Source organism: Hemiscyllium ocellatum, chromosome 37 (assembly GCF_020745735.1).
Source record: "Hemiscyllium ocellatum isolate sHemOce1 chromosome 37, sHemOce1.pat.X.cur, whole genome shotgun sequence".
NCBI lineage: Eukaryota > Metazoa > Chordata > Chondrichthyes > Orectolobiformes > Hemiscylliidae > Hemiscyllium > Hemiscyllium ocellatum.
In genome coordinates, this window is record NC_083437.1 from 35,654,123 (window position 1) to 35,677,022 (window position 22,900).

General features: G+C 41.4%; 1 protein-coding gene across 1 annotated transcript; it reads left to right on the forward strand.

Annotated features, from left to right (window-relative positions):
• The first annotated feature begins 1,140 nt into the window (after positions 1-1,140).
• On the forward strand, positions 1,141-5,109 carry LOC132833657 (RING finger protein 223). Its single transcript, XM_060852100.1, has 2 exons — positions 1,141-1,216; positions 2,859-5,109. Exon 2 carries the CDS (start codon positions 2,866-2,868, stop codon positions 3,523-3,525), a length of 660 nt encoding a protein of 219 aa, XP_060708083.1. The 5' UTR covers positions 1,141-1,216; positions 2,859-2,865; the 3' UTR covers positions 3,526-5,109.
• Positions 5,110-22,900: the final 17,791 nt, after the last annotated feature.

Below are 22,900 nucleotides of genomic sequence, written 5' to 3' on the forward strand. Positions count from 1 at the left end.
AATTGGTCTGGGTGGGATACTCCAGAGGGTCAGTGTGGACTTGTTGGGCCAAATGGCCTCTTTCTGCACAGCAGTGATTCTATGATATTCTACTATTGGTTCCTGCCGAGTTTCTCCAGCAGTTTCTGGCTTTGTCCTTTCCCAGGGCAATGAGCAGTAAATGCCCCTCCTAGTCAGGCAGAAGATTGAATAGGAAGAGAATTTCCACATTGTTGGACTGTGACCAGTCACAATGAAGGAGGACATTCGGCCCAATTAATTAAAAAAGATAACCATAAATTATCAGGAAGCAACAACCTACAGTCTGATAATAAGCAGGAAGAATAAAACGAAGGTTCCCTTTAAACACTTCAGACAAGTGAGTTAAATATTAAAACAGAAAATGCTGGAGAAATTCAGCAGGTCCAGCCTACAATGAGAGTGAGAATGAGTTAGAAAGAGTCACACTGGACCCAAAACGTTAACTCTGCTTTCTCTCCAAGGATATTGCTGGCAAACGGGACGGGTTGAATGTAGAATATCTGGCATGCATTGACGAGTTGGAGCGAAGGGTCTGTTTCCGTGCTCGGACTCGATGACCTACTGAGTTTCTCCAGCAATTTCTGGTTTGTTTCAGATCTTGAGCATCGGCAATATTTTGCATTTACTGTATTTTCGGGTACGTATTCACACTTCGATTTCCAGACATCCAGTTATGTTTAGATGTTGCCAATTTATTGAAACCCAAATGTAAATACAAACAAAATCTGTGGTGAGGAAAACAAAGCCAATGTTTTGAATCCGCCGATATGACCTCTTCAGTTTAAAAAAAATCGCATTATTGTGAATGTTTGGGAAAAGATTCCATATTATGACTTTTCCTCCTGTCCAGACTTCCTCGATTTTTTTTGGGATAGAGTCCCACTTGTTTTTTAAAAAAGCGGATTCATCCCCGTGTGCTTTCCGGAGTTCGGGGGACCAGGTGAATCCGAAACGTCCAGACACCAGGCGAGGGAGGAAAGGCAATTTCTCATCATAGTCCAGCTCACAAATTACTGAAAACCACTCACACGTTGCGCACTCAAAGCCTGTTCAGGTTGGATCAACTCAAAACAAGGAAGTACACGCTAGTCACTCCCCTATAAAAACCACACCAGCGGCGGGAATACTTCATTCAACCTCATTAGAACAGCTTTCAGGATAGTACTTCTGTAGGCTGAGGAACACCCAGAACAAGGTATGACTAAGTTATGTTTGTATAAACACTGTTACTGTCAAAAAGAGGAAAAAAATGTGTGAATTTACTTTGAGTTACCCTACATTAAGTAGTGGGGGTAGTTTTGTTTTGAATTATTTTAATTTTAAAATAACTTTTTTTTGTACAAACTTCAAGTGTTCGTGAAGCAAGATCTTTCGGAAACATACTGATTCGTTTTTAATACCACTTAATCAGTAACACGTCACATTCCACTTCAATATTTATAACGTTTTTTCTGGTATAAACTTTTTAAAATTATTTGGTGTGGAATGTATTCCAGCATGTATTGTACAAAAATGTTATGGATTTTGCACTCTTCAAGATCAGCATCTGTTACCATTTCCACTTTTGCATAAGTGTGGATAAGGCAAAAAGTGAGGCTAGGTGTAGCGTGTACTGACCCGAATGGCTTCCTCGCTTGGAACCAGTGGCTGTTTTTCAAATCCAAAATTTCCTTTTAAAGGCGGAAAGACCGCTCTTCTCTGCAACCAATAACCCAAATCGCGGTTTTCTTTTAAATGAAACTTTTGACACCCTCGAGTCGCTTTCTACCAAGTTTAACTAAAAACCAACCGTCCCTTGGTTAGGCTGAAAAGTATGCCTCTAGAAAACATCTACACTGGACAACTTGGTTTTCAAAAAGCAAAGACTAGTTCATAACTCGTTTCAGCTAAATCTTCCCCTCCCGCCCACCTGATTTCAATAACTTGAATTAAACGCTAGCAGAATCCAGGATTTAATCGCGTGATTAAAATTTCCTTAATTCCACTTTAATTAAGGATGTTTTATTTGAACTAACTAATTAATTAGCTTCAGTTATTTTAGAATTTCTCTATAGAATTCTTTCCTAGTCTTAAAAGATTTGAGAATTACTCTTACTAATACTGCAGGCTTTAGTCACTATATAACTATTTTGGTCTAGGACTTTTCCGGTCCATCCCCTGCCTCTTCTGAATGTGTTTTATTAGTTTGCGAAACTGTCTGCAGCCGATTTCTAACCCCACAGGTTTTAAATGTCTAAGTACATTTCAGGAAGTTCTTCAAGAAATTCCCCGTGACCCCTTGGTGTATGGTTTAGTTTCAGGAAGAACACTGCTCACAAACTGTTTATTGTGACTGCACCTTGTTTGAGACTGGCTGATAAGGTTCCCCAAAGACCTGTTGGTCTGTATTTCCTTTTAACCCACCATGATCCCAATAAATAGTAGAACAGCCAAATGGGTTATTCCCATTCCATGGTCTTGCCTTGGGTCAGCCTTCCTTGAGGATCCAATCTTACTGGGGGATAAGGGCCAGTCAGAAGCAATGTTTTTATATTGGAATATTGTCACTACTGTTCTAGCGTTGGGTTCAGTTGTTTGTGAAGTAACATAGTTCCTCCCTTTCAGAAAATGTATTAGAAGGTGTGAACCTGGTTAAATGAGCAAGAAACTTGCTTGGCATTTGTTTCCTTTGTGATCAGGGACAAATGTCTCCCAAATTTGACTGCAGTTTAAGATTCTTGAAATGCTGGTGGTGCATGCCACTATAGCCTTGTGGCTCAGTAAAGCCTTGCATGTATTCATTGCCTCGCTCTCATTATTAACCAGCTACCCAACATTTTTAAATTTAATTCCATCAGGTGCACAATGTCTACTTCCACGGATGTATGGCACACTGAAGACTCTCTCCCTGAGGAGACTTGCTCTCGTGTAGAAAGCTCTGACGGGAGCTCAGATGGAGGTCTGGAGTGCACAATCTGCTTCAGTTCCTATGACAACACCTTCAAGACTCCCAAGTTGCTGCAGTGCCAGCATGCCTTTTGCTTGGAGTGTCTGGCCAGACTGGCAGCCAGCACACCAGCTGACCAGTCCTCTGATATCATCTGCCCACTTTGCAGGAGCCAGACAGCGTTGCCTGAAAATGGAACTCCTGCCTTAAAAACAAGCCAAGAGCTACTCGCTCAGCTCCCACCTCAGCTACAACTTGAAGAACCAGTATGGGTGGAAGGCAAGAAACTGTGCTGCAAGAACTCAAAAGAGCCTGGTAATTCTGACTTTTGCATCTGTATTGACATTGGTGAAACAAAACCAGAAAATGCAGCTCCTCCTGCCACAGTAATAGACAATAGACTACTAAATTGCTTCGGTCTCCTTGGTGACTGGAAGAGACTAGTACTATTTATACTCGTACTCATAATTTTCCTTGGCATTGTGTTATGGCCACTCCGATGTGCAATTGCCACACAAAATCTAAGCTGTGCTCGCAATCCTCCTCCAACATCTGCCCCTGTCAATACTACAAGATAATCATAGGGGCAAGTTTTTGCATGTGGAGCTGGTGTTGCATGACATCTGAGCATTCTGCTATCTGTTAAACTTGGAAGATTCACAACCAGTCAAGTGATTCACCAAACACTGCAAGAAATAATATCCAACTTGGTATAAGTTAAGGGTTCCAGAACTCTCAATTAAGACTTGTGCATGCAATGCACTGTGCAGCTAACAAACTGAACAGGTTTAATTATCAAAGGTGGTCAAGCAAATGAGGAACTAATGGTTAGAGAACAACTGGAACTTTTGAAGCCAGTCAGTTGTCTACAGTAACTTTCTTTTGGAGGGGGTAAAACAAGTCTGCAATTTTTAGTCGGAATACATGCTACAAAATATTCAGTATAAATGAAGTTCTGGCATTCTTATTTGAATAGAAATTTGAGCACTTACTGAATTGTTAATAGAAAACACTTTTTTTTTCCTGTCACAAGTGGCTTTCATGTACCCCTCATTAGTCAGTGACTTTTCTACTGTAAAAGTAGAAAGACTTGTACAAAAATCCTTTTTTAACAAGTCACTGACTAACCAGCAAAGCCAATGACTAGTTTGTGGCAGTTAACACTTTTCTTAAACTAAAACAATTAATTTGTTTAGCTTAACTTTCACTACAGTTCACTCTAATGCTTCCTTTTGGCAATGACTTTCTTTTCCTTGGAAGTGATTAATTAATAAGTCCACTGGATTAATCTAGCAACATGCCTATTTTAGGGTATTGTGGCAGTCCCAATTTTGTCACGTGCACTTTCCTTGCCCTGCAACAATTCATAAATATTCCCAAAATTCAATATTACCAGAAATTTTAGCATATGTAGCTTCACTTTTTTTGTTAAAAATGCAAAATCCCTTTATCTATTCCAGTTATGAATCATAATTATTTGCTTGCACTAGAAATGAAAGTAATCTGTTCAACCCTTGTTTTTTTTTTCTCTCACCTATTTGGCACAAGTGCTCTTATCCCAGCTGCAGTAAGGACAACTCCATAATTCTGCACATCACCATCTGAAGTGTGTGGGGTCTGTCTTTGCAATCAAAGCAATCTGCTCTTGATACCTGAATTAAGTCCTTTTTTGATGGTTGGATAAATTTAACCAGTGTCCTTTAGAATACTGGCCAATTGTATCAAATATCATTTTTGTACTAGTGCATGGACTTGTAGTAAAAGCTTCATTACACTAGTAAGTGGTCTTTCTCATTAGAGACATCTTTACCAGGTTAGCAATGAATTTAACTGAAGCAATACTCACAATTACAGGTAAATGCTAATCTCTCCAATGAGGTTATTACATTCTTTGAATTGCTTCAGTGAAGCTCTAGAAATGCCATACCTTTTCTCAGTGTTAAATAGGACATTGCAACTGTGAACTTGTTTTTACTTTTGAAATTGTAAATGCAATATCTGTACTCTGCCAGATTTTGAGCTGAGTTCATTCCCATTTTTGTAAACATATTAGTGAGAATTCAATGTGTCTTTAGTGAACAGAAGAATCATTTTAACTATGTCTGCAACTAATAGGTTAATAATGGTGTTCTAAATTTGTGCAATTGAAAGGTGAAGTACAATTTCAATAAAGGTTTTAGACTTTTGACTTTGTCTTTGGGTTGTAACTTCTGTAATGGGAATAACAAGATTGAGTAGCTGGAAACAGTACAGCAGGTCAAGCAACATCAGAGCTGGGGACTGTTTCAGGCAGTGGAGGCCAAGTCTTGGATAGAGCACATAGTGGAATCAAGGGTTATGGGGATAAGGCAGGAACAGGGCACTGGTTGGGGATGATCAGCCATGACCATAATGAATGGTGTTGGCTCAAAGGGCTGAATGGCCTCCTCCTGCACCTATTGTCCATTGACCCTTGAGTCCTGATGAAGTCTCCTGTCCAAAATGTTAATTCCCCTGCTCTTCCGATGCTTGACCTGCTGTGCTGGTTCCAGCTCCATTTTAGTAACTGAATTCTCAGTATCTGCCATCCACACCATCTCCAAATTAAACTTGAATAAACCTTGCTGACTACTTTTCCCCAACCCCACCTATCAAACCAAACCATAAATGAGTCCAGTCTTGGACTGGAAACTGGAATACACTTTGTGGAGAAACTTTTTCCTCTGGTATTTAGTCTTTCCAGTAAATTTTGTATGTTTTTATTCAACAAAAGGGGTTCTAAAGACTGATTACCAAATTCTTTCATGAACTAACTTATTAAATGCCCCTCCATGAGGGAAGAAACTAACAAAGCAATTTAAGCTAGTGTTAAGTTCACTTTTTTTTCCAATTCAAATTACTCCTCATGTATCACAAGTTCACCCTGCTGAACATGCCAACCAACACTTCTAAAGGCCATTAAGCCTCTCCCTGTTTAAATAAGATTGTAGTAGTTCAATCCCATAGAATGCTGCTTTTCTTTTACACCCCCCCCCCCCCCCCCCCCCCTGAAGCTAGTTGGGTAAAAGTCAACTGCAATGTAATCCATGCAAAAAAAGCTTGGTGTGGAGTTGAGGATTTTCAGTGTGCTACATGTGGCTAAAATTTTTACTTCAAATAGTCACTGTATGGGTGACCAGCTTTTGGTTAAAGAATTCTGCAGGGCTGTACTGCACAGCCAGGAACAAACTGCCATAGCAGGTATCAGTGCTATGAAGGTTTAAGTATCTGGTTATGATCTGAACAGTTTAATTGTGGTGTTTGTGGGTCAAGATTGGAACAAACCATGCATTGTTTTGCAGATGAAACTTTTTTGCTTTTTAAAATGTGTAATTTTTGGGTCCCTTTTTTTCCTCACAGCTACATGTGGGGAAAACCTGAGTTGCTACTTCCCAGAGCCTTCTCTGCACATCCCTCCAACCCAGATTTCCATAGCATAAAATATTTTTAGGGAAAATACTTAAATATCTCTTACACCCTCTGCTTTAACTCCTCTACAGTAGAGTACCCCAACTATTATAGCATGGCAGGGTCCTTCCAGAGCAGCCCATGTGAGGACACCCTCTGCACAAATGGTGTGGAGGCAACTGTTAAGAATTGATCTGTTTAATGAGTAAACTGTGGGTGATTTCAGCCTAGATTGAAATGACCATAAAGCAGATAGCAATGGGCCACACTTCAACAGCCACAGATTGCCTTGGTCAGTACATCCATAGCTAAAACAATGGACTGGATGTGCCTGACTGCTTACCTTACCTGTATTCCCACAACTTCATGTCTGAATGTTGCAACAGTAATTACATATGTAGCTGATGGCAATTTAGATTTTCCTTCCTCCCTACAAAGACTGGTGGCTTTAGGCACCATTTACTGATAGTCAAATAATTTAGTCTTTAAAATTCAGTTCACTTGTGCAATGGGTTGTGATGCAGACTGGTGCCCTGATTCATGTGCATTCTAGAGGTGTCTTTGGTTTGGGTGCTTACCCCATATCAGATTCTCCCTCTGCTCCCAATGAGGACATATGGCTTCGCTGGTATCTGCTTCCCCCTTTCCTAATGCAGAGTCCAACCATGAAGCCTCTCTGTTTTGAGAAGCATTTTAATATTGACCCTAACTTATTAGCTAAGGTGTGCCCACACTCACTTGTGTATTGAGTTGGAGGATCAAAGCTAGGATATATTGTTCATTCACTTGGCATGCTGTACATAGTTGTTTTAATAGAGGTCAAACTGTCTCAAAGTTGCTGTTGTAGCAATTCATATCATTCCACACCTATTCAACCTATTGTTCTTCAATTTTAAATTGCATTTAAATCTGTCACTTCTGAACATCTGTGCTGAAAAATTTAAACTACAGGCACCAGTGGACTCACTTTCATGAACAAAAATTCTTTTTCAAATGTCATTTTTTTAAATAATCTGTTTAAAAGCTGCAAGAGAATCAAACTAAATGTAGAGAAATTACATCCTTGTACCTCCAGGTTAGTTCCCTGTTCACATCTGGGGCTTCAAGAAAACATGAACACCTACAGTCACTAGCATATGCTGGTTCATATTTTTCAGGGATTGATTGGATTTTAAAAAAAAAAATGAGCAGAGATACCTTACCATAATGATTTGAGCTCAAGATTAAAATAAAAAATTTAGGTAACTGTGCTGTTATCTATGCCCAACCATAAATACCACTACCTTCTCACCACTACGTTCTCCTGTGTAATTAGGGGTTGGCAATAAATACTGACCCATCTAGTGAAACCAATGACCTGTCTGGGGGAAAATTTTTAAAAATTAAAACTGGTTAGGAAGAGTTTCTTAAAGCTGGGCTGGGATAGATGAAGGATGTTAGAATGAGAGCACTGACCACCATTTCAGAATGGTGTGGGGCTGTTTATGTTCTTTGTGCTGAGGATGAGCATTTGAAATTCAATGCAGTGTAGACACTATCACAGTGAAACATCCCATGGCAAAATATTTTGTCAGTCAAGATGTTAAGACACTTGGTTCTTGAAATATAACAGTTCATGTCGTCATAAACCGCATAGAAACAGACTCTTCAGTCCAACTTGTCCACACTGACCAGATATCTTTTAAATTTAATCTAGTCCCATTTGCCAGCACCAGGCCCAATCCCTCGCTTTCCTATTCATATGCCCATCCAGATGTCTTTTAAATGTGGTAATTGTACCAGCTTCCACCACTTACTCTGGTAGCTCATCCATACATGCACTATCCTCTTGTAGAAAAACTTGTCCCTTAAGGTCCTCTCTAAATCTTCCCCCTCACCTTAAACCTTCTACATCTTCTAGTTTTGGACTTGCCTATGCCAAGGAAAGACCTTGTCTATTTACCTGATCCATGCCCCTCATTTACAAACTTCAAAGGTCATACCTCAGCCTCTGATGCTCCAGGGAAAACAGTCCCAGTCTAGTGAGCCTCTCTCTATAGCTCAAATCGTCCAACCCTGGCAACATCCTTGTAAATCTATTCTGAACCCTTTCAAGTTTCACAACATCCTTCTAATATTAAAGCTCTTTACTACCAATGAAGAATTTTTAATGTGATCTTGTAATTTTAAGAAAGTGGCAAATATACTCCTAGCAAGCTCCCACAATCAATGTGACGAATTCTAGAATTTTGACCCTGAATTTCTTTTCAAGGGTGTTGAGTCTACCTGCAGCACATGGGATTGTTGTGGTTAAGAAGTCAGCTCATTACTGCCTTTACAAGGGTAGCTAGGAATGGAGAAATGAATGTTGGTACAACCAGTGACCCCTGCTCCCATGAGTGATTTTTTGTTTAAAAAAAAAAACAACTCGATTATTTGAGCAGCTATGACTAACATTAACTCTTCTGCTTGTCTGCAAAACAGCATCAGAAAAGTTAGAAATGTGAAACGCAAACAGAAAATGCTGGAATAAAACTCAGGAGAAAGTGAGGGCTGGAGATCAGTCAAATGTGTGTTGCTGAAAAAGCACAGCAGGTCAGGTAGCATCTGAGGAGCAGGAGAGTTGACGTTTCGGGTATAAGCCATTCATCAGGAATTCCAGATTGAAGGGCTCATGTCTGAAATGTAGGGTTTTTTGTCCCCCCTGCTCCTTATGCTGCCTGACCTGCTATGCTTTTCTAACACCATACTCTTGAAAATATTTTGCATCCACCAGAGATGCCAGGCAGTGCCTCAGTTGAACATCTCAACCAAGAGAGATCGCACCTCCAACAGTGCAGCACTCCCTCTATTGTATTGGAGTGTCGGCCTTTTTATTTTAAATGTTCAGGTTGTGAAGTGGAAGCTTGAGACCCAGAGTCAAAAGCACGATCTACTGAGCCACAGCTGACCCACAAATTAACAGGAGCATCATCAACAGAGATGTATTGGGATCCATTATTAAAAGTTAGGTAGTGTAAGAAACTTTATTGTTAGGTAGTGCTCACGTAAGGTAGTATTAGCAAGTCTGGAACTTGTTAGCTTCACTAGACAACAGTAAGCCATTATGTTACACTAAGAACAGACTGAAAAGCTGATGGCACAGCCTGAAGAGGCCCCAGGGAGGGTGAGAGATAACAGGACATTGGAGCCGTGTCTAAATGCACGTAGCTCAAACTGAGGTAATAGAATGTTATCAGGTGAGAACCAATGACATACTAAAATTCTGCATTTTACCAAATGAGGATGTAACTCTGGAATGTGAGAGAACAAAAGGATAGACAAATTAAAAATATAGTCAGAACGCGCCTTCTCCAGTGAGCTAGACACCTCACTGTACCGTGTACGATTCTCTCTCATTAAACCTGTTTATACTTTTAATCAGACCCGGTGTCTCTCTCCTCCAAACGAACACGGGGACAGAAGTCCTGTCCCAACAGATGCAAATTACAGAAGTTAATTTGGGAAGGTTTTAGATTAGATTAGATTTCTTAGTGTGGAAACAGGCCCTTCGGCCCAACAAGTCCACACCGACCCGCTGAAGCGCAGCCCACCCATACCCTTACATTTACTCCTTACCTAACACTACGGCAATTTAGAATGGCCAATTCACCTGACCTGCACATCTTTGGACTGTGGGAGAAAACCGAAGCACCCAGAGGAAACCCACGCAGACACAGGGAGAACGTGCAAACTCCACACAGTCAGTCGCCTGAGGTGGGAATTGAACCCAGGTCTCTGGTGCTGTGAGGCAGCAGTGCTAACCACCGTGCCGCCCAAACCTTTTCCCCACAGTGATTCCCAGTTTAAAACTTTAAAGTAGTTATGACCCCCTCAGTGTGAACTGAGAGCTAAGGAGCCTGTGAAAGCAGAGGGCTTTGTATGTTGGAATGGAAGCAGTGTTTATGACTACTTCAGATCTTTACAGCAGCTATTATCATCTAGGAGCCCATGACGCCAACATTTCAGCTCAGTCCCCACTTGGGGTCCTAGCCCTCGCTTTGTGAAGCCCTGAGATATCTTGTATAAGAGGTGCAAGTGTTCCTCCCATCAAAGGTTAAGAAACAGTCACCTGTACAGAATGGAAAGAAACTCAGGAGGGGAGTAGCTAGGAGTGATGGCCAGCACCTCCTACAGACAGAGGTTTAACAAGAAATCTGGGAAAGCTAACCCCATCCCCTCCAAGAATGGTGAAGTACTCAGTTCGCCAGGCCACCTCATTTTATTCAATCTGTTCAGACCCACCTCTGGAGTAGGTGGGATTTGAATCCACACCTTCTGGCTTAAAGGTAGGATACCAGCATAACCTCAACTATAAGCTTGGATAAATTCCAGAAACGTTGCTGACAACAGGCACACAAACATTTCTATTCAATAGATCCGCTATCGCATACTGTTGATCAGATTTTTTTTTAAGGAGCCAAATCCTAAATTGATCTGTCTGCCACACTTATTTCAGCTGTAGACATGCAGGTTGGGCTCGGTTAACTCTAAATGAAGGATGGCTCTTGTAGCGTCCCTACCTCTGAGCCAGTATACCTGGGTTCAAGTTGCATTGATGTAAAATAACACCTCTGCAGAAATTGTTTAAAACATATCTTGACACTAAATAACCCTAATAACCCTCTTGATATACAAGCAGTTGTACTGTTTTAAATGCAATAATTACTTTAAGTAGCCAAGTGCAGAAAACAACCAAAAAATTAAAGGCTCTACTACTTTAATTTGTGGAGTTTGCAGGTTCTCCCTGCGTCTGCGTGGGTTTCCTGCCACAGTCCAAAGATGTGTGGATCAGGTGGATTGGCTGTGCTAAATTGCTCATTGTGTCCAGGGATGTGTTGGCTAAGTGGATTAGTCACAGGAAATGCAAGGTTGGGAGGATTGGTCTGGGTGGGATGCTCTTTTAGAGGGTCAATGTGGGTAAATGGCTTACTTCCACACTGTAGGCAATCTATCTTTCTATGAAAGACTGATAACTGACTATTTGTGATAATTAATTTCTGATCATCTCCATCTTAAATGAGAGTCCATTATTTTTAAACTATGCCACATGATTTGAAACATCATCTTAGCATTCACCCAGTCAATCCCTCTCAGAATTCTATAAATTTAATTAAGGTCAGATCTCATTCTTGTAAACTCCAAAGGGTATAAGGCCCATCAACATCTTAGCAGGCAAGTCCTTCATCTCAGGATTCAACCTGAACCCAGGGGTCCATTCGATTGAAGTTAAGACAAAGAGGTTAAGAATTTGCCTGCTTCCTTTGATAACATTCTTGGCAGAGACTGATCAGTGTTCCTCGACTGGGCAGAGATAATTTGATTACAGACTTTGTTTGTAATTTTCATATTCAATGACTTGATTTGGATAACTTCCATATGTTTGTAACAGGAAATTACAGTGAGCCATCAGCCTTTGAAATGTGTATTGGGCAAACGCTCTCTCATCCTGTAAAAGGGAATTTGTTAAGCCCCAGACGCTTCACAGATGAATTATTAGTGAGCTATGATGACAATGTGCTGGCGTCATTGCAATGGAATTTAACCTTTGCTGAGTTACCTGAGGGACTGGGTCAGAATTCCCGAATATGCTACTGCTTGTTTTGTTTTCTTATCATCCTCTTGCAGTTCAATTGGACATTAGCACCATATCCGGGTAGGCTTGGCTTGTCTACGCTTATTGCTCTGTCCCGTTGTACTTTAACAAGTAAAACTTGGCAGGACTATTGCTGAGAGGAGAAAGTGAAGACTGCAGATGCTGGAGATCAGAGCTGAAAATGTGTTGCTGGAAAAGCGCAGCAGGTCAGGCAGCATCCAAGGAGCAGGAGAATCGACGTTTCGGGCATGAGCCCTTCTTCCTGAAGAAGGGCTCATGCCTGAAACGTCGATTCTCCTGCTCCTTGGAAGCTGCCTGACCTGTGCTTTTCCAGCAACACATTTTCAGGACTATTGCTGAATCTACGAACTTATACCATAGGAATGAGAGGTTGTGGAGATTTTGATCGTAAATTGTCAGTGTTGACCGTCATCATCCCTTTTGAATCTGACCACATATTTGGGCTATAACATCAACGCAGATTAATACAATAATCTTGAAGGTGTGAAACATCCCACCTCAACCAAATCGCATTTTATCAAAACTGGTAATCATCAAAATCAATTGATTTTAGATAGAGATTCCCACTTGACACTCTCAACTTGTGAGGAAACTGTAGCAAGTTAATTCCTGTTCCCTGTTCCTGAAGTTTAACTCAGTTTTTGACAGCGACCCCAGCATAGCCACCACTTAACAAATAAACTAGCTGAGAAAAAAGTAATTTATATTTGTAGAATGTTCAAAGTCTGTGGGCGGCACGGTGGTTAACACTGCTGTCTCACAGCGCCTGAGACCTGGGTTCAATTCCCGACTCAGGCGACTGACTGTGTGGAGTTTGCACGTTCTCCCCGTGTCTGCGTGGGTTTCCTCCGGGTGCTCCGGTTTCCTCCCACAGTCCAAAGATGTGCGGGTCAGGTGAATTGGCTATGCTAAATTGCCCGTAGTGTTAGGTTAGGGGTAAATGTAGAGGTATGGGTGGGTTGCGCTTCGGCGGGTCGGTGTGGACTTGTTGGGCCGAAGGGCCTGTTTCCACACTGTAAGTAATCTAATCTAATCTAAAGTCTCTCATGATTAGCTAGATTTTAAAATATATATCTTTAAGGCTATTGAGGATATTTCAACTTCTATCTTAACCCCATTTCATATCTTTATTTTGCTCTCTACAAAGTAGTAGAGGCTTTAATTTCTTGGTTGTTTTCTGCACTTGGCTGCTTGAAGTAATTATTGCATTTAAAACACTACAACTGCTTGTATATCGAGGGGGTTATTAAAGTTTAGCAGAATGAGACAGAATCTCTTTGAAACGTATCAACTTCTGACAGGATCCACTGGACACCAACAGTGTGTGGGACTTAGAGTAAGGGATCATGGTCTCAAAATACAAAATACAGGGTGGACCATTTCGAACTGAAGACAAATTTCTTCACTGACGGTAGTGAAACTGTGGAATTCAGTATGAGAGGAAGCAGTGGAGACCATGACACACAATACGTTTAAGAAAGAAACAGATTTCTGGATGGTCAAAGCATCGAGGGATATGGGCGTAGTGGGTTGAGATGGATCCATAACGATCCTGTTGAGTAATGGAGAAGATTCAGTGGGCTCAATGACTTACTTCTCCTATTTTCTATGTCTTTTATTTCATGCCATAGCGATGGCTCAATGAGGACGTCTTCAAGGTTAATACTGAGTGCCATTGTTTTGCAAAATCTAGGTTTTTATCAAAATTCTAGACATTTTTTTACACAAAAATGGGATTTTCAAAGTACCACGCATTGTGTCACATCTAGTTAATTTGTCAAGTTCCATGCATTTGGAATCTTAAAGATACGATACTAGATTAACTTGAGAAACACAAGTCTTGGCTGTGTGTAGATAATTTGCTGATTGGTTGCCCCCCACTGGTGGAGTGGAATCATTGAAGGAACTTGGCTAAATTTAAGGACTGTACCAAAGGCCCATCTGTGAAGATCATTTTTTTTTAAATTGTTATAAAATGATAATTTATCCTATAAGAAGAGATAGAGGTGGAAACATTCAAGTCAGGCAGTATTGGTGCAGAACTGTTCCTTTTTTTTAAATTAACTTAAGGGATATGAGTGTCACTGGCTGGATCAGCATTTATTGCCCATCTCTAACTACCCAGAAGGCAGTTAAGAATCAACCACATTGCTGTGGGTCTGGAGTCACGTGTAGGCCAGACTTCCTTCCCTAAAGAGCATTAGTGAACGAGATAGGGTTTTTCTGACAATTGTCAATGGTTTAATGGTAACCATCAGACTCTTAATTCCATGTTATTATTGAATTCAAATTTCATGAACAAATACCGCAAGATTCTAATCTATGTCCCCAGAACATTACCTAGGTCTCTGGATTAAAAGACACTAGGCCAGTGCCTCCCAACTGATCAATCAATTGATGTGAAATGTTATCCAACCCATCTCTCTTCACAGACTCTTTCTGTTGGTCTGTTCAGTTTTTCTTTTCGCAGCAATGTTTGGTGTTCTATTCCAAGACCAAATCTATCTGGTAGAAAATATGCCAGCTGGGTAGTTAGGATAAAAAGTCAGCTGCAGTTGTGAAGAAATTGAGTTTTGATCCTCAAAGTCTGCAGATGAAAAATCTGTAAACAGACAATGCTCACTTGTTAGTATTGTATCACCAGCCATGCAAATAGTGCCCAGTCTGCTATAGACAATGATCCCAATATACCTTGTTGATTCAACTTTTGATTAAATTATTTAAATTTTTTATTTTAAATTTTGCTAATTTATCCTTCTCGTCCTCTCCTGGTCTACGCTTGAATATTTTAATATAGGTAAGTTGCTTTCAGTTTTTTTTGGCAATGTTCATGAATCTCAACAGTTAGTATCAGCAGCTGGTTCATCAAAAGCCCCCATGTGCACACTGTCCTGCAGGGTTTGCAATGGTATCAACCAGCAGCAGCAAGCCCAGCTCTCTTTGCCCACCTCATCCTAGATATATATGCTCAACTGTAGCAATCCTACAACAGAGACCAGGTAACTTGATGGAAACCAAAAATAAAATGTCAACCTTTGGTTTTATATTATTTAGCCAGATTGCACTTAACAACAGTAACCATCTGTGAAGAAATTTTACTCAACTTTTCACGAACTGCAGCTGACCAATTAACGGTAACACTTGTAAGCCATTACATTGTCAGTTTTCCAATACTTTATCTCCAAAGAGAAAACCCACCAGTGCCCTCACTGCATCTACATCTTTCAGAAAATGAGATGCTTGCTAAAGGAGGGTTCATAAAGAATAAACAAACCACAGGGTGGCACAGTGATTAAACACTGCTGCCTCACAGGCTGAGGGACCCAGGTTTGATTCTAGCCTCTGGTGAATGTCTGTGCAAAGTTTGCACATTCTCCCTGTTTGTGTGTGGGGTTTCCTTTGGCTGCTCCAGTTTCCTCCCACAGTCCAAAGATGTGCAGGTTAATGGATTGACCATTCTAAATTGACTTGGAAGTGTGCAGGCTAGGTGAGTTAACTATGGTAAATGTGGGATGAGATTGGGATGTTCTTTGGCGGGTCAGTCTGACTCAGTGGGCCAAATGGCTAGTCTATGATTACTTTCTCATGGTGAAAAATATCGTTTGAGCATTATTGAGTAAACCGCTTAGTTTGAACCTTGTAAGCAGATATGGTACAAAACATATTGATAACTTTGTGCAATGATTCTTATGGCGACATATGGGAGTGTTGATACCACCTTCTGTTACTGAATGCCAAATGCTGGGTATTTGCCTGGTAGGCTTTATTTGTTCAACTAGAATTCTACTGGATTCCATAACATATTCCTGGTAGTCATTTGTGAAGTAATGCAAACATGACCCCATCTGCAAGTTCCCCTCTGATCCACTCATTACCCTAACTTGAGATATATTGCTGTTCCTTCAATGTGTCTCAGCCAAAATCTTGGACCTCCCTCCCTAATGGTATTGCCATTATCTATTAGCTCATGGACTCAAGGTAGCAGCTGAACACCATCTTCTCAAGGACAACTAGGGATGGACAATAAATTCTGTCCTAACCAGTGACACCTCTGGCCCATTAAAGAATCAAAGAAATCCAAGATTGAATGATAGCATACCTATTATTCATAGTTGGGACCAACAACCTTATAATGACTTTATATTCTAGTCTGAAGGTATGATTCTTACTTTGGGGTGTGTTGTGTAATACGTGAGATGTCCTGTGTTCATATTCCAGACAAGTCCCATTTAAGGTGATGTGTAGAAATGTGATATGAGAAAAACCTTTACACAGAGCAAGTGATTAGTATGGAGCACATCGCCTGAAATTGTGGTGAAGATAGGTTCAGTTGAGATATTCAAGAGAGCATTGAATGATTACTTGGATAGAGTTACTGTGCAAGAGTATGTAGAAAAGCAGGAGATTGCCACTCGTAAGTAATGCTCGTTTTAGGACTGGTGCAAGCATTATGGGCTGAATGGCCTCCTGCACGTTAATAATTGTGATAGAAATCCAGATGCAAGGTATTTCGTTTTTTTTTAGATACAATGAATATTTCTTCCAAATGAAAAACATGCATCGGCAAGGTCAAATTTTTCTATCTAACCTCTAAGGGATCCAAATTACTGCTGTCTATCTGCATGGAATATGTTTTGGTTTATTTTATATTTAGCTAGTATTTTCCATAATTACGCGCTGTGCTGTACTGCTCTACTTGTGGTTATGGAGAGGGGGAGGTGAGAATGACTGCTTTTGGCATCCAGGCAGCATTTATCATAACACAGCATGAAAGAACTCTGGCACAACTGAAGCCTCTACAGGTTGAAGTCATAACTAGTGTGAAGGAAGATATTTTGTTTTATGTTTCTATTTATGGTTGATGGAGGCCAATCACCTCAATTCCAGAGATTCGCAGATAGAATTATTCAGTGTAGTGTCAAGGGCCCAACTCTCTTCCGCTGCTTCATCAACGAACTTCCCTTTTTCAGAAGGTCAGTAATTAAGATATTTGCACCCTGATGTTTAGTACTATTCACAACTCCTCAGAGACAGTACTGAAGGATTCTGAGTCAATATGGTGTAAGACCTGGACAACTTTCAGACTTGAGTTGATCAATGGAAGTAACATTCACATCACCATCTCTAAAAAGAATTTTTCCAATGGCATTTCTATCACTGAAAGCCCCAGTAGTACCATCCTGTGGGTTACTATTGAACAGAAACTGGACTAAGTCAGCCATATAAATACACCGACTACAAGAGTAGGTCAGAAGCTGGGAATTCTCAGGTGAGCAACTAGCTTACTCCCCATTAATTGTCCACTATCTACAAGGCACTTGTCAGGGGTTTATAGAATATTCCTCATTTGCCTGGATGAGTGCAGCTACAGCAATGGTCTAGAAGGTTGACAACATTCAGGACAAAGCAGTTGGTTTGATTATCACCTGATGAATAAACTGAAAACTTGCTCCATCTGCCAACAACTGTGCCCCCCACCCAAACTCTTTTTGTTCATTTGTGGGAGGTGGGTCTGGCTCGGCCAGCATTTATTGCCCATCCCTAAATGCTCTGGAGAAAATGAGGTCAGCTACCTCCAAGTGTTCCCTCTACAAGATGCATCGTGACAACTCAACACCATTTTCTAACTGGTGAAGTTTGTGTGTAAAAGTAGGCCATGGGTAGCAGATTTATTGGACAAGCTCCCCTGCAAGACTTACATAATCCTGAAATAAATTGGAAATAAATTGCTGTTCCTTCGCCTTTGCAGGATCAAAAAGTTGGCACACCCTTCCCAACAATCTAAACCAGAATGACTGAAGCAGTTCAGTGTGATGGCTTACCACCATCCTCTGAAACGCAAGTAGCGAATCAGCAACAAATTGTGGTCTTCTCAGCAGCATAAACATCCTAAGCAATAAAGTAGGTGAGGAGATGAATTACAATGAATTATATTGCTTACATATTTGTGTAAAAAATGAGGTCTGCAGATGCTGGAGATCACAGCTGCAAATGTGTTGCTGGTCAAAGCACAGCAGGTTAGACAGCATCTCAGGAATAGAGAATTCGACGTTTCGAGCATAAGCCCTTCATCAGGAATAAGAGAGAGAGAGCCAAGCCGGCTGAGATAAAAGGTAGGGAGGAGGGACTAGGGGGAGGGGCGATGGAGGTGGGATAGGTGGAAGGAGGTCAAGGTGAGGGTGATAGGCCGGAGTGGGGTGGGGGCGGAGAGGTCAGGAAGAGGATTGCAAGTTAGGAGGGCGGTGCTGAGTTGAGGGAACCGACTGAGACAAGGTGGGGGGAGGGGAAATGAGGAAGCTGGAGAAATCTGAATTCATACCTTGTGGTTGGAGGGTTCCCAGGCGGAAGATGAGGCGCTCCTCCTCCAGCCGTCGTGTAGTTGTGTTCTGCCGGTGGAGGAGTCCAAGGACCTGCATGTCCTCGGTGGAGTGGGAGGGGGAGTTAAAGTGTTGAGCCACGGGGTGATTGGGTTGGTTGGTTCGGGCGGCCCAGAGGTGTTCTCTGAAGCGTTCCGCAAGTAAGCGGCCTGTCTCACCAATATAGAGGAGGCCACATCGGGTGCAGCGGATGCAATAGATGATGTGTGTGGAGGTACAGGTGAACTTGTGGCGGATATGGAAGGATCCCTTGGGGCCTTGGAGGGAAGTGAGTGTGGAGGTGTGGGCGCAAGTTTTACATTTCCTGCGGTTGCAGGGGAAGGTGCCGGGGGTGGAGGTTGGGTTGGTGGGGGGTGTGGATCTGACAAGGGAGTCACGAAGGGAGTGGTCCTTGCGGAACGCTGATAGGGGAGGGGAGGGAAATATATCCTTGGTGGTGGGGTCCGTTTGGAGGTGGCGGAAATGGCGGCGGATAATACGTTGTATGCGCAGGTTGGTGGGGTGGTAGGTGAGAACCAGTGGGGTTCTGTCTTGGTGGCGGTTGGAGGAGCGGGGCTCAAGGGCGGAGGAGCGGGAAGTGGAGGAGATGCGGTGGAGGGCATCGTCGATCACGTCTGGGGGGAATCTGCGGTCCTTGAAGAAGGAGGCCATCTGGGTTGTGCGGTGTTGGAATTGGTCCTCCTGGGAGCAGATGCGGCGGAGACGAAGGAATTGGGAATATGGGATGGCGTTTTTACAGGGGGCAGGGTGGGAGGAGGTGTAGTCCAGGTAGCTGTGGGAGTCAGTCGGTTTATAATAGATGTCTGTGTTGAGTCGGTCGCCCGAGATAGAAATGGAAAGGTCTAGGAAGGGGAGGGAGGAGTCTGAGACAGTCCAGGTGAATTTCAGGTCGGGATGGAAGGTGTTAGTAAAGTTGATGAACTGTTCAACCTCCTCGTGGGAGCACGAGGCAGCGCCGATACAGCACAATGATTGCACTGGGATATTGATGATAAGAGCAGGCGAGACAGCAATTTGCATACATAGCTCATCCTGAGGCCTATCTGCCATCTATAAGACAGAATGGAGTGCAGCTGAAACAAAACTCAACATGACACTATTCAAGACAGAGCTGCCCACTTGATTGGCACCATATCCACATTCACTCCCTTACTACCAATGCACAGTAGCAAGTGCATATCTTCTACAAGATGCACTACAGAAACTCGGTGAGGCTCCTTAGAGAACTTTTCCCAATCCTGCAACAACAATGTAGAAGGACAAGGGCAGCAGATACTTGGGAACACCTCTACTTGCAAATTCCCTCCAAGCCACTCATTCTGACTTAGAAACACATCACCAAAATTGCTGGAAAAGCTCAGCAGGTTTGGCAGCATCTGTGGAGAGAAATCAGAGTTAACATTTTGGGTCGAGTGATTCTTCCTCAGAATATAAACTCTGATTTCTTTCCACAGATGCTGCCAGACCTACTGAGCTTTTCCTGCATTTTCGGTGATATATTTCTAAGTCTGAATGAGTGGCTTGGAGGGAATTTGCAAGTAGAGGGGCTCTTCCACAATTTGTTTTTGTTTCTGATTTACAGCATCCACAGTTAGTTTGATTTTTATTTGGAAATACATGACCATTCCTTCACCACCTCTGGGTCAAAATCTTTGATTTTTTCCTAACAGCAGTGTGAATATAACTATGTCAAATAGACTTGCCAGGTTCAAAACAGATTCTCAAGGTCTGTTAAGAATGGGTAATAATTCTGTCAGCCAAACCCATTTCCCATGAATAAATAGACAAAAAAAAAAGCTATAAAAGTAGTGGCTTTAGATGTCGCACATCTTATGTTAAAACTAGGTTAGTATTCATAATTATCACAGCGTTTGCACGCACATGTGTTGGACTGATTGATTCAAAGTTCTGCGAGCAATTTTGATATTAATACTATAAAGTGCCACTGCAGAAGTGGTTAATTGTATTAATATAAGCCCTATCTTTAAACCAGGGAGATTTGTCTTTTTGTGAAGCAGCAAGCAAGAATGCAATATCATCAGGTAAATGAATTATGTGTGAAATGTCATTCCAGTGTCCATTGAGAGCTCACTTACAGATGCAGTTACTGTGTTTTGCTTTTAAAAATAGTGGAGCAAACCGTTTATGTTGCTCCCAATCCCTTACATAAATCAAAAACTCAAAACATGAATGGTTTTTTGCATTTATTGTCGCATTCTGGGCAGAATTAGCATTCCAAGGAAGACTCCACAGAAAGATAATAATATCCAGTAGATATTCCCAAAGAAACATTCTTAACTGACATGTTTTTTCTCATACACACAGATAATATTTATTACTATCACGGCAGAAGGACAGAGCTTTATAGCTGGCCTGAGTAAGTGCTGGCTTTGATAGGAGTTAATCTATTAACTTGCTTTCCAACTGATGCCACTCTACCCTCTTCCCTTCATGAGGTCTGGTGTTGCAACACCTTTTAAAATGTTCTCAATGACTCGTGTATTTTGAAAGTGTACTTAGGCCCCAAAAGGAAATACCTGCATAATGATGTGAAGTGCTGTGATGACAGTGCTCTTAAAACAGATTGCTCGGAGGTATTTGCTATTGACATGTTGATCTAAAAAGAGTCAACAGCATTCATTTTAAGACTTGAAACACAGGCAGCCCTTGAAACTTAAATCCACAAATAAACAGTTGATTGTTATCCATTTCAGGAGGTTAGCAAGTTAAATATAACATAATGAAGGTTATTGTTTTTGAGCACAGATATTGGTGTGTCTCAATTCCACTTCCACCTTTACATGCTGTGAGATTTTTCAGCAAGTAGTCTTTCTTATAACACCATTAAAAACTCAGAAAATGCCTCAGATGTTAATAGTTTTTGTTAAAAAAATATATTTTAAGGTTTCTTCAAAGCATGCTATATAATTATTCTGCACATTGAAATATCAAGAGCCCGATCCATGCAGTTAATTAACAATGTGAAGGCTGTGCACTGGTTAGCAATTGGTTTCTGATTGAAATTACATTGCAGAAAGTTGGAGAGTGTACAACAAGTATTTTTTATATATAAAAGTGTCATTGCTATTGGAAAATTAAGTCTAAGCTACTTTAGCACCTCTTTAGGTCATTATACATTCCTAGCACACTGATGCCCTCACTCCAGAGACAGACAGAGAAATTGGATAGACAAGTCAGCCACTGGAATGAGGGAGCCAAATTTAAACAACATAAAGACTGAAAGTTAGCCTATGAATATCAGTGCTCCAGAAACCAAACTGAAAATTCAGAGACTACCCTTTTATGAAGGTAAACCTTGACAATTACTTAAGACAAACAGTATTTTTAAGTGGCATACACTTTGCATGTTTAGCAATTCCAAGGCAAATATTCCAAATTCATTAGTGTTGGTTGCTAGTAAGCCCAATGGCAGTAGATCAATGTATCAGTGATCAGCTGCACTTGCATAATACAACACAGAACGATTACAAAGCAACTTTGTATTAATTCTGAATGGTTTGACATAAGACCATAAGACATAGGAGTGGAAGTAAGGCCATTCGGCCCATCGAGTCCACTCCGCCATTCAATCATGGCTGATGGGCATTTCAACTCCACTTACCCGCACTCTCCCCATAGCCCTTAATTCCTTGTGACATCAAGAATCTATCAATCTCTACCTTGAAGACATTTAGCATTCTGGCCTCCACTGCACTCCGCGGCAATGAATTCCACAGGCCCACCACTCTCTGGCTGAAGAAATGTCTTCGCATTTCTGTTCTGAATTTACCCCCTCTAATTCTAAGGCTGTGTCCACAGGTCCTAGTCTCTTCGCTTAACGGAAACAATTTCCTAGTGTCCACCCTTTCCAAGCCATGTATTATCTTGTAAGTTTCTATTAGATCTCCCCTTAATCTTCTAAATTCCAATGAATACAATCCCAAGATCCTCAGCCGTTCCTTGTATGGTAGACCTACCATTCCAGGAATCATCCGTGTGAATCTCCGCTGGACACGCTTCATGCCAGTATGTCCTTTCTGAGATGTGGGGTCCAAAACTGGACACAATACTCCAAATGGGGCCTAACCAGAGCTTTAGAAGTCTCAGTAGCACAATGGTGCTTTTATATTCCAATCCTCTGGAGATAAATGACAACATCGCATTTGCTTTCTTAATCACAGACTCAACCTGCATGTTTACCTTCAGAGAATCCTCGACTAGCACTCCCAGATCCCTTTGTACTTTGGCTTTATGAATTTTCTCAGCGTTTAGAAAGTAGTCCATGCTTGTATTCTTTTTTCCAAAGTGCAAGACCTCGCATTTGCTCCCATTGGAATTCTATCAGCCATTTCCTGGACCACTCTCCCAAACTGTCTCGATCCTTCTGCAGCCTCCCCACTTCCTCAGTACTACCTGTTTGTCCACCTAACTTCTATCATCGGCAAACTTAGCTAGAATGCCCCCAGTCCCTTCATCCAGATCATTAATATATAACGTGAACAGCTGCGGCCCCAA